The sequence below is a fragment of the Macaca fascicularis genome, chromosome 3 (genome assembly GCF_037993035.2).
Source record: "Macaca fascicularis isolate 582-1 chromosome 3, T2T-MFA8v1.1".
Lineage (NCBI taxonomy): Eukaryota > Metazoa > Chordata > Mammalia > Primates > Cercopithecidae > Macaca > Macaca fascicularis.
The window spans coordinates 144460967-144473172 of record NC_088377.1 but is presented as its reverse complement, the minus strand read 5'-3'; the positions used below and the strand labels follow the sequence as shown (position 1 = coordinate 144473172).

General features: G+C 40.5%; 2 protein-coding genes across 13 annotated transcripts in view; one reads left to right on the top strand and one right to left on the bottom strand.

Annotated features, from left to right (window-relative positions):
- FAM185A (family with sequence similarity 185 member A) overlaps window positions 1–12206 on the bottom strand; it is a 121771-nt gene that overhangs the window by 18814 nt on the left and 90751 nt on the right. Inside the window, exon 9 of one of the 2 annotated variants that reach the window (XM_065541054.2) lies at window positions 8693–9316. The exons of the other annotated variant lie outside the window; for it this stretch is intronic. Within the exon in view, the coding sequence (XP_065397126.1) occupies window positions 9161–9316 (156 nt within the window). The 3' untranslated portion in view covers window positions 8693–9160. Of the gene's footprint in view, window positions 1–8692; window positions 9317–12206 lie in introns of those variants that run through there. 2 annotated transcript variants of the gene reach the window in all.
- Window positions 1–12206, top strand: part of FBXL13 (F-box and leucine rich repeat protein 13) — a 272798-nt gene that overhangs the window by 237104 nt on the left and 23488 nt on the right. The gene's annotated exons all lie outside the window — the stretch shown is intronic.

Sequence of the window (12206 nt, the reverse complement as noted above, 5' to 3'; positions counted from 1 at the left end):
TAAATAACAGATGGCCAAGTATGGCAAAGGAATTGGCTTAAATGCAGTGTTACAGTACAGAAATATTAGAAGTTCCATCTTACTAAGTTGTTTTGATAGAACCAATGGAATAAATCCAATTATTTACTCTGGTTACTTTTTTTCTGAGACGGAGTTTCACTTTTGTTGCCCAAGCTGGAGTGCAATGACACGATCTCAATTCACTGCAACCTCTGCCTCCTGGGTTTAAGTGATTCTCCTGCTTCAGCCTTCTGAGTAGCTGGGATTACAGGCGCGCACCACCACGCCTGGCTAATTTGTTGTATTTTTAATAGAAATGGGTTTCATAATGTTGGCCAGGCTGATCTCGAACTCCTGACCTCAGGTGATCCACCTGCCTCAGCCTCCCAAACTGCTGGAATTACAGGGGTGAGGCACTGTGCCTGGCCTCTGGTTGCTTTTTATACTCTTAATCTAATTTGCATTTCTCATTCCCCTTTCCTAGAATGAAGCATAATATAAACACGTTTATATAATATCCATACACATAAATGTGTATTTTTTATGCAGATTATCTTTGAATGAAAATCTTGCAGCTAGACAAAAATTTCTAATTATTTCAGTGTTAGTAGGTTGAGGTAGTTGATTAAGAAATGTCATTAGTGGGAGAAAATCAGGTTTCATTAGGATGCACCAAAAGGACTGGCAGGTGTGTATACAGTGAAAGTGTGCATATATGTGTGTTTACATGCAAATATATGTAAATGTACATCTATGTCTAGTATATGTAGGTAAATTAAATATATGTATACACCTTGGTATATATTACATCATATATATGTCAATGTGTATATGTATTACACCCAAATTATGTATAGAGACATGCTATATGATTATACATTTCTAGGCTAAAACCAATAGATGATGGTCAGTATTCAAAGCAAGTAATAAAAATTGGTTTATTGGTCAGGTGCAGGGCTCACACCTGTAATTGCAGCACTTTGGGAGGCCAAGGCAGGTGGATTACCTGAGGCCAGGAGTTCAAGACTAGCCTGCCCAACATGGTGAAACCCCGTCTCTACTAAAAATACAAAAAAATTAGCCAGGCATAGTGGCGCACACCTCTAGTCCCAGCTACTCCGGAGGCTGAGACAGGAGAATCGCTTGAACCCGGGAGGCGGAGGTTGCAGTGAGCCGAGATTGCACCACTGCACTCCAGCTGGGTGACAGAGAGAAACTGCATCTCAAAAAAAGAAAAAAAAGAAAAAAAAATGGGTGTTAAAGAATTACCTTTTTATCTATATTTTATTTAAAAAATTAATCATCCATTTAAATGACAAAGCTCTTTTTCTTGTGGAAGTGTGTGGATTAGTTCTCTGATAGCAAAAGTAATAATATAATTTAGGGAATGTGGGACTAGCTGTCAAGAGTCCTAATTTTTATTCCAATTCTGCCTCTTACATGGCCACGTTTTCTTAAGCAATTCACTTAGCCCACAACAATTCATTCCCCTATAGTGACTACAATTATGAAGCAGACAGGAGCTTGCACACTGGAGCAGGGGTAGGCTTTTTTTTTTCTGTCAAGTTTTGAAGCGTCAGGTAGTTTCTGTTTTAGGCTTTGCAGGCCATACAGTCTCTGTCGCAACTTCCCAGCTTTGCCATTGAGCATAGAAACAGCCATAGACAATATGTAAATAAATGAGAGTTGCTGTATTCCAATAAAACTTTATGGACACTGAAAATTTGTATTTCATATCATTTTCACATATCATGAAATATTATTATTCTTTTGCTTTTTTGTCTACCATTTAAAATATATAAACACCATTCTGAGAGTGTAGGCCATACAGAAGAGCTACAGGTTAGCTGAGAAGGTGGACAGCCACCGTCAGTGAGCATTGAGTCTGTGGCTGTCATAAGCAAATGCTTTTTGTGCTCTCTACCCTGCAGCCTGGTGGGCTGGCTGTGCTTGCATAGGTGGGGCCTGTGGCTGTCCCAAAGTTCAGGCACTTTGGTCATGTCCATTACGCTTGTGAACGATTCTTAAGCTTCCTTACTACAACACTGGGATATTATTTGCAATTAGCAAGTTGGAAAGAGCTTAGATGATTAATTAGGCTACTCCATACCTGCATGTAAGATCATGCTCAAATCATCTCATTTCAGTTTTTTTTTTTTTTTTTTTTGAGATGGAGTCTTGCTCTGTTGCCCAGGCTTGTATGCAGTGGCATGATCTTGGCTCACTGCAACCTCCTCCTCCCGGGCTCAGACCATTCTCCCACCTCAGCCTTCCAAGTAGCTGGGATTACAGGCATGTGCCATCATCCCCAGCTAATTTTTGTATTTTTAGTAGAGATGGTGTTTCACCATGTTGGCCAAGGCTGGTCTTGAACTCCTGACCTCAGGTGATCTGCCCGCCTCAGCCTCCCAAAGTGCCAGTATTACAGGCGTCACCCACCATGTCCAGCCTCAGATTAATTTATTTTGTGAAAATGTGACATCTTGTTCAGTGATTGAACACAAAACATTTTGGATTAGACTTTCCATGTAGAGGACATGGATAATCTGTTTGTTTTTTGAAAACAGAAATCATTATAATTTTTTTTTTTAATGATGAGGCTAGGTCTAGTGGGGTTAGGCAGATATAAGCAGAAAAATTCAATACTATGTGGTGGTTGTCAGCTAATATCAATTTAGCACTTACTACTGCCAGGCACTGTTGTATTTCCCATGTATTAATTTCCTACTTTATGAGGTAGGCAATACTTTTAATTCTATTTTACAAACTGGAGGTTCCAAGAGGTTAAAAAACCACTCCCAAGTCATAAAACAAGTAAGCACATGAGCTAGTGTATAAAATGTCTAATTCCAAAAGGATGCTTTTAGTCATAATGCTGTGATAAAGGCATGTAGGAGGCTATGGGAGGATTTGGGTGAGGTACCTAATCCAGCATGGGAATGCCAGGGAAGTTTATCTGTTAGAAAAATCACTTTAACAAGGAATGTGGAAGTTAGATTGAAGAGCAGAAGGGGAAAAGGAGACCTACCAACAGTGAAGGTAGGAATATAAGAGGTTTTTGTTACAGTCCAGGGGTGAGAGGATAGCAACCTGAACACGGGAAGTAACAGGGAGGCTGGGGATAGGGAAATGGATTAGAGAACATTTAGATAGCAAAATCCATGAAACTGTCAATAGTTCAGATGAGGGATGAGTGTGAAGATGTGGTTAAAGACAATGTCCATGCATCTGACTTCTCTGCCAGGAATATTGGTGGTATCCCCACTTTCAAGCCCTATGAACTACCAAGATTGATTCAGTATTTTGGCACTTACTGTTGCCAAAATATCTCTTCTTCTGAGTGTGTGATTTATAGGAGATATGTATATTTTGGTCTTTGTCCACAGTCCTGGCCCAGAGCTCCTTAAAGGGCTTGTAACTTTCTGAGCAATAGGGGTAATAGGTATCTTTTGTTCTAATATTTGGTCTTTGACCATGGTTCCTGATGCAGAACTCCTAATTCCTTGGAGTTTCCTGGGTGTATCTTCTGTTCTAATGAGGTGACTCTTGGTGAGTTCTTGGTTGGGGACTGGTCATGAGAAAGGCCAGGCCATGATTAGAATCTTGGAACTTTCTGCTCTATTCCCCATCCTTTGGGAAGGTGACAGGGGCTGGAGATTGAGCTAATAATTGATGGTGTCTACATGACGAAGCCCCCATAAAAATCCCTGAACTACAGGGTTTAGAGTACTTCCAGGTTGGTGAACACATCCATATGCCAGGAGAGGGGTGCACCCCAACTCTGTGGGGACACAAGTTCCTGCACTCAGGACCTCTATACCTAGCCCTGTGTACCTTTTCGTCTGCCAGTTCATTGGTATCCTTTATTATATAATAAACTGGTAAACATGTTTCCCTGAATTCTTTGAGTTGTCCTAGCAAATTATCAAGCCCAAGGAGGTAGTTATGGGAACCCTAATATATAGGTGGTTCATTTGAAGTCCAAATGACAACCTGGGACTTGCGATTGGCATCTGAAATCTACTGGGATTGAGCTCTGAACACGTGGGGTCTGTGCTAACTCCAGTTAATGTCAGAATTGAATTAAATTATAGAACATCCAGTTGGTGTCACAGAATTGGTTAGTGTGCGGAAAAACGCTCTCATCTGGTATCAGAAGTGAAGTGTTCTGGAAGTATTGAGAGTGGTGTGACTATAGAGAAAAAAACATTTTTTTCCCCATTGTGTATGGCATGATTTTGTCTGTGTTTCCTCTAAGCTCTCTTCGCCCCTCCACTCTTAGGACAGAGTCTTTTAGGCATTCTCCCTCCCACTCTATCTCTAGGTTTGTGGCAGCAGCAGGCAGGCTAAGGGAGCTCTGTTTGAATTTGTTTTTACTCTAATTATAAGTAATTTGAAGGTTGTATTGTTCTCTTAATTCTAGTAATGATGAATATATGGGTATTGTTGCAGTTTTATTTCTTTTCTCTTTATATTTTCTGGTTTGGAGGGGAGGTGAAGATTCAGACTTAGATAATCGTCATTGTTTTCCAAACCCAAACATTGCTCCCTCTTATCTTTTATTAACTATAAAAGATAATTAATAAATGACTCTGAAATTAATTATGAAAAAGTATCTCTAACAGAGAGAGTTCATCTGCTTTTTAAAGCCCTGAAACCAGAATGCAGTGTGTAGTATTTATAATTACACCAAGGAAGGAAGTCTGTGGTAGTGGTTCAGCCTCATCTGCTCTTTTGTCTTTTCTGCCTGGTTTCTGGCTGATACTCTTCACGAGCTGGTTTAGTAATACCTTACAGATGGCACCATCGATGAATTTTAAGGGTGTCACTTAGGTCAGCGCCCTGTTGTCTGATGATCACTTAGGTATCTGACTTTGGCTTGTGGGGTATAAACAGCAGTAGAGATACTAGAACCTCCACTTCTCTCATTGTCCTCTTCAGGCTCCATCTTTTTTGAGACCCTCAATCTTGCTCTAGCTGCTTCACACTGGATTTTTAAATTTTTATTATTATTATTTTTTATTAAGATGGAGTCTCGCTCTGTCGCCCAGGCTGGAGTGCAGTGGCACAATCTTGGCTTACTGCCACCTCCGCTGCCTGGGTTCAAGCAGTTCTCCTGTCTCAACCTCTGGAGTGGCTGGGATTACAGGTGCCCACCACCATGTCTGGCTAATTTTTTGTATTTTTAGTAGCAATGGGGTTTCACCATGTTGGCCGGGCTGGTCTCAAACTCCTGACCTCAAGTGATCCACCTGCCTTGGCGTCCTGAAGTGCTAGGATTGCAGATGTGAGCCACCATACCCAGCCTTTCTTTAAAAGCAGTTGCAGGTTTTTTGGTGTTTTTTTGTTTTTGTTTTTGAGATGGAGTTTTGCTGTTTTTGCCCAGTCTGGAATGGCATGATCTTGGCTCACTGCAACCTCTGCCTCCTAGGTTCAAGTGATTCTCCTGCTTCAGCTTCCCAAGTAACTGGGATTACAGGCATGCGCCACCACGCCCGGGGAATTTTGTATTTTTAGTAGAGACGGGGTTTCACCATGTTGGTCAGGCTGGTCTTGAACTCCTGACCTCAGGTGATCCGCCTGCCTCAGCCTCCCAAAGTGCTGGGATTACAGGCCTGAGCCACCACACCTGGCCTACCACTTGAAGTAACATGCTTCTTCTCTCCCTTAATCTTCATAAACTTTTATGATATATTCTCTTAGATTATAAACTTTTGATTTTTAAAATTTGCCCTTTGGTAACAGTTATCTTGATTTACAAATAGAAAAGGAAGTAGAGGAGGAGGGATTTGGAATGAGGGACTGGGAAGGGCGGCAACCATGTGGCACAATCATAAGCTACTTCATAGTTGGGAGAACAACAGAGCAAGAGTCATTGCTGTTCATTTGACTTTTGGTCTGACCCAGGAATGTTCAGTAAGTTGAGGGGCTCCAGGCATAGTCCAAGTGGAAACTGAGGGTTCAGAGTTCTGAGTCTTGTACTCTGGACTATCTGTGCTATGGAACTGAAACCCCTAGAATTTGTATGGAACATCTGTCTACATGGATACTCAGGTCAGAAAGGCCCAGGAGTACCTACCTCATTCAGCAACAGTCCAGTCAAAATCTTCCTCCCCCACAATGGCCTATGACCAGCGTGTTCTGGACGTTCCTCTCTAGAGTGTAAGAAGGGTTGAGTTCATGTGCCCTAACAGCAAGAACTGGATTACTCTCCAGTGACTCTCTTCTGATTTCAAATACTTACTTTGAATCACTAAGCTTTGTAACTAGTTATAAATGTTGTTTGCGCAAGATTCTCATCAATCATTCTCATCAGTTGATAGACTCCACCCCCTGGTGCTCAACCAAAGTTGATTATGGTAGCCTTTGACACATACTGACTTGTAATGCCAAAGATGGATTAGATGTATTGGCTCCATGTAGCAACAATTTTTTTTAAAGAACTCAACATTGATTTCTATTTGTTTTCCAAGATTAAGTCATTCAGTAATTATCAGAGCATGAGATTTCAATAACTCCACCTCTTCTCTAGGGTTACAAGTTGTGTTTATGGTTCGCAACAGAAGCAACGGAGGACTCCTTTCCAAAATGACTTTAATTATTGGCCTTTGTTGCAGCAGAAGCTCTGAAATCTCTTGTATGGGGAGGTGGAACGTCCAGATATTTGGATCTTTTATCTCTTACCATATTGCTTGGCAAAGTCTCTCTTCTCATCCAATACTCCAAGTTATGATTAGGAAATAATTGACTAAACTGTCTATGATGGAGATTCCAGAGGGCCTCTGGTTTAGAAGTGTTTTACAGGTTATTGGGAGAGGAAACTAAGGAATTCCTCTGGTAGAATGAAGGGTAGTGGGGATATCTGGTAGCTTGTGGAGAAAGCAACCCCCCACAAAACCTGAAATAATTAAGAGTTTTACTGTGGAAATCTGTGCTGCATGGCTATCCATGCCAAGGATAGTTTCCTAAACTTTATAATAGAACAACATACCCCTGGAGGCCCAAGACACCTGGAATCAACTGGAAGTCACAGATAAACTCTTGCCAAGATACCCAGGCATTATTTCTTCAAAGCCCATGAGCAAAAGAAATAAACAGTATTCTCTGTGGCTCCTGACACTAGTGTGTTTCTAATTGTGGAGGCAGTTCAAAAGAATTAGAAATTTGCTAGACTTCAAAGGATGTGGGATTTGACAGTTCGTCAGTTTCCCATTGTCTGTAAGGTTCCAAGGGATACTGGAGTCATGGGTACTGTGTTTTCTTGGCTGAAAAACAGCTGAAGCTGAGAACACCCCACACCAGTCCTGGCTTCTTGCCCACTCCCATTGGGGAAGAACCACTCTCAGACAACTGAAGCACTGCTGAACTTGCTAAATGAATGTGCACATCTGTTCTTTTCATGTTGAGGATCCACAGAACAGAACTAAAAGAGAATGTGTTAAAAGGAGGATAATCAATAGGAGCCCTCTCCCACTCTTTAAGCCGCCCCTGGAACATTAGTTTATCCTATGTAAGATGAAACTTGCCAAAAGTTAAAAAAAAACTGTCAGATTGTCTGAAGGCAAACATAAGAAAACAGGGAAAATAAACATCAGAATGTTTGCTTCTTTTGTTTCTTAAACCTCTGTTTAGGTTTTTGATATGTTTTTGATCCTTCTTCTATGTGACACACCTAGGCTTTGCTCATTGTGCCTCGCCTGACATAAACAAATGCCTGTGGCATGTTTCACAGGAGCTATGATTTCTCCTTGTTATAATTTGTAATAACCCTCCCTATCAGTTCCAGTTAAATTTTGTTTATTATATTTCCTCATCCTAAAGCCCTCATCACATACATCACAGATAGGATCGTTCCAGGATCTCTCTGGTTCACAGACAAAACCCAGGGTCCATGTCTTCCAAGAGCTTTTAGAATACACATTTTCTTTTCATCTTCTAATAGGCCTGTGAGATAGGTAGACAGTTATTTTCATTCTCCTCTTATATATGAAGAAACTTGAGGTTAAATGACTTGTTCATGGTCACATAGATACAATTTCAGATTCCAGGCTCTGTTTTTTTCCATTAGACTGGTAGCCTCCCTTGATTAGATCACCTCTTATTCTATTATGTCCACAAATGGGAGGTGAAAGCAGTACTGATAATAGTTCATGAACTCATTATCTCTTAGAGATGCTTAAATGGAGGAGGTCATAGGATGGTGTGACTGTCCTTACAGTAAACATTTTGAGTTGTCATTTTCTTGGGAAACACTAAGAACAAAAGGTGAGGTGTCTGGCTGTGCAAATAGACACCCATCAACTCTTTCAGGCTGATTATTTTAGCTTAAGGAATTCCCCCACCTTTCTTGTCCCACAGAGGACCCTGGACTGGTGCCAGGTGATTGGGCCACTAGGCACCCTTTTTAAAAATAAACTTAAATAAATGGAAAAAGTGTGGGTTATGCCACAGGCAACAAGAAAAATATCTGATTGCCTTTTGGGTAGTCCAACCCTGGTTCATTTTTATTTTGGAGAGAAAATCTAAAACCTGAAGCTGTTCTAAAATTTTTCTCAACAAATTCTAGTTACCAAATACAATTCAAAGATATTTTGTTTTGGTCTTTTCCTGGTCATCTTTCCTTTTGGTTTTCCCAATATACATTCTCTTTCACTGCTTACCCTTTCTGTTCTTTAATTTCTTCCAATTTGCCTTCTTTTTATGCATCTGTGATATTTTATATGTTAAAAATGATTCCCTTATTTTTACAAAATGCTCAGGATCTGTGCAGCCAGTAAGCCATCAAGATTTACTGGCAACCAAAGGTGTGCTGTTGGGTAGGCGTCTCCAGAGAAAGTACGTACTCCAGCAAATGAATAACACAATTTTTTTGATGTGATGAGAAAATATTAAAAGTCCTAGAAATGTTAGATTTATTTTTTATCTCATACATTTTATTTTATATGTTTAAATATATGATATATATTTGAATAGTTATATGCCTATATAATTTACAAAGTACATTAATATACATTTATTGAAAGCGTATGCTCAAAATATTTTTACTAGGCCAGGCACAGTGGCTCACATGTGTAATCCCAGCACTTTGGGAGGCCGAGGTGGGCAGATCTCTGAGATCAGGAATTCAAGACCAGCCTGCCAACATGGTGAAACCCCATCTCTACTTAAACATACAAAAATTAGCTGGGCATGGTGGCAGACACCTGTAATCCAAGCTAGAGGCTGAGGCACGAGAATCTCTTGAACCCGGGAGGTGGAGGTTGCAATGAGCCGAGATCATGCCACTGCACTCCAGCCTGGGTGACACAGTGACACTCTGTCTCAAAAAAAAAAAAAAAAAATTTTTTTACTATGGTGTTCATGATTTTTAAAATTTGGCAATCAGCCACAGAGAAGCAGTGCATACAAATAATACTACTAGCCACTATCTACTGACTGCTAACTATGTGCAAGGTACTGTTCAACTGCTTTATTCATATTAACTCATTTAATCTCCCCAACAACTCAATGAAGTAGGTGCTACTCCTCATATTAAGTGACTCCTATGTTATTCCCACGCCACAGATGAGAATATTGAGGGGTAAGAGAGGTTGAGTAACTTATCCATAGACACAAAACATCTCATGGCAGGATTTGAACTCAAGCCAGTGGGCCCCCAGACTGTGCTCTTAACCAACCCTGTATGCTGCCTCTGGCAGTTACTGAGCCAAGTGAGAAGAAGGACAGGGCTTAGTATTCTGAGGTTCATCTAAGGAAGCTCATTCTCCTCACTCCTGTGCTGAGAAGCATTCTTCATTCATTTTTGGATACTCTCTCATCTTGAACTAATTCTGCAGGCCAGGTGTTGGCAAAGATAAATTAGACATGGATTCTACCCTCAAGAAGCTACAGTCAATGCAGAAGATAAGACACTTATATGAATAACTATAATACAAGTAGAAAGTGAGAAAGTTGCCTGGGCGTGGTGGCTCATGCCTGTATCCCAACATTTTGGGAAGCCAAGGAAGAAGGATCACTTGAGGCCAGGAGTTCGAGATCAACCTAGGCAACATAGCAAGACCCTGGCTCTATAAAAATTAAAAAATTAGCCAGGCACAGTAGCATGCACATATGTGGAAGACTGAGGTAGAAGGATCATTCAAGCCCAGGAATTCGAGGCTACAGTGAGCTATGATCATGCCACTATGCTCCAGCCTGGGCAACAGAGCAGGACCCTGTCAAAAAAGAAAGAAAAGCTTGTAAGAATTTGAGAGCGCATTTCTTCCACAGGGAAGAATTGGGGAAGACTGTAGAATAAACCACATTTGAGCTGGTATGACGCCAAAGTTTATCCCTCAAATCACCATCTAATTTTGTAACAACTTTCATCATGAAAGTGTCTTTGGAAATATTTGTTTTGGTCCTTGGCCTTGTTCCCCTTTCCCTTTCAGAGTCCTCTCCATGTTTTAAAACAGTGAGCTCCTCTGAGGCTGGGCCTTCGCTAAGCCTTGCTTAGCCTGGTTTCCCTGGCAGGGAGGGTAGGAATGCAAGAGTGGCATCTCCGGGAGGGGCAGCTTCAGGCTCTGCAGAGTTTAGTTGTGGTGCCAGGCCATGACCAGTCACACTTGCTCTGATGCCCAGTGGGAACAAGGCCATTGTTGGTGGAGTGTAGTTCTGCATCTCATGGGATATGCGATGTAGATATTTTGGGCCTCAAATACGAGGCCCAAGAAACTGAAGTTTTTGTATTTAGTTGATCTCTTAAAATTGTGGAAGTTGCATTTTAGCCTTTGGGGCAGCCAAAAATGTCTTCATTATAGAAAATGGTTCTTGCCAGCACATTTTTTCCCCAGAATTACCAACAAACAAGGAAAAACTCCCCAACTTTGCAGTAGAATTAATTGGGACCTAATGAGGCGAATAGTCAAGAGATGGTGTTACGGGTCTGCAGCACAAAGTGAGCTTTTCTAAGGCTAGAAGCTGCCACCTGTCGAAGTGGTTTAAATCAGGATTTTGGCAGAAGCACATTATTGTGACAGTCAATCAATGTGAGTGAAATTCAGTCTCCTCTACATCCCCTATTTAGGAATGTAGTCATTAAGCCCCTACACTGTGACTCAGCTCAGAAGACACAAGAAGGAATGATCTAACTCGCTAAGAGATATGGAAGTTTTCTTCCAGATTGTTAACCCACAGCAAAATTGGCTGATACACGGGAGAGGAGCCAAACTTTATAATGTTAGCATTTTATCTCTGTCTTTACTGTAAAAGATTTTGACTTGGAAGAAACTTAGTGTTGTATTTTCCAAGAAAAGAAAATCGGCAGCATGGATAGAAGTATGATTCTGCAGCACTGGAGCCAGAAGTGTATACTGTAATCTTATCTGTAGGGGGAAATGGAATTTCATGAGTGATTATGTTGAAACATGCTTGCAGATTAAGTACTTAATATGACTTATATGTGTTTAAAGGAAAACACAGATTATAAGAGGGGAAAAGTTCTGACTTTAGTTCGCCAATCTGCCACTGATTTAGCATAAAGCCTTAGACCAATTTTTGTGCCTCAGGTTTTCCATGGATGAGAATGGTACCATGAATGTATCATAGACCTTGTAATCATTTTTAAATTATTTTAAAATTTAAAATCTCTGAGAACATTTGGCTTTAAAGAATATTAGAGCTTTTAAAAAGGCATAAGGCAGAATTGATTTGAGCAGTCCAAGACATTGGCAGATGCTACTGAAGAGGATTTGCAGACACAAAGAGCCTTGAATCTACCTTTAAAGCTTGTTTCGTCCTTCAATAAATTATTCTTATAGTTTAAATATTCTTTCTTGCTTTAATTTTTCTCTGGTTCCTTTAACTCTGTCCATTCTCTCTAACAATGTTAATGTCTCTAACAAGGGAAAACAATGTCACTTTACTCCTTGCAACATAAAAATTCTTGTATTATTAAAAGAGACTTCTTAATTTTCTTGAATACATAAAGGATCAATGAACCAACTAGTATTTATTGAACACTTACTGTGTTCTAATATGATGTTTGGGAAAGGGCTATGAAAGCAGATTTCCAGGCAGTACAAGAGACTTACTGCATTCTTATTGAATCTCCAAACTGAGATTCAAGGCCACTGATTGCAATAATTCAAAGGTAGATTCCTTTCTGTACCTCCTTGGGTGTGCCCCACTATGTTGATTATCTGCAGCGACAGGTCCCAAGCTATCTC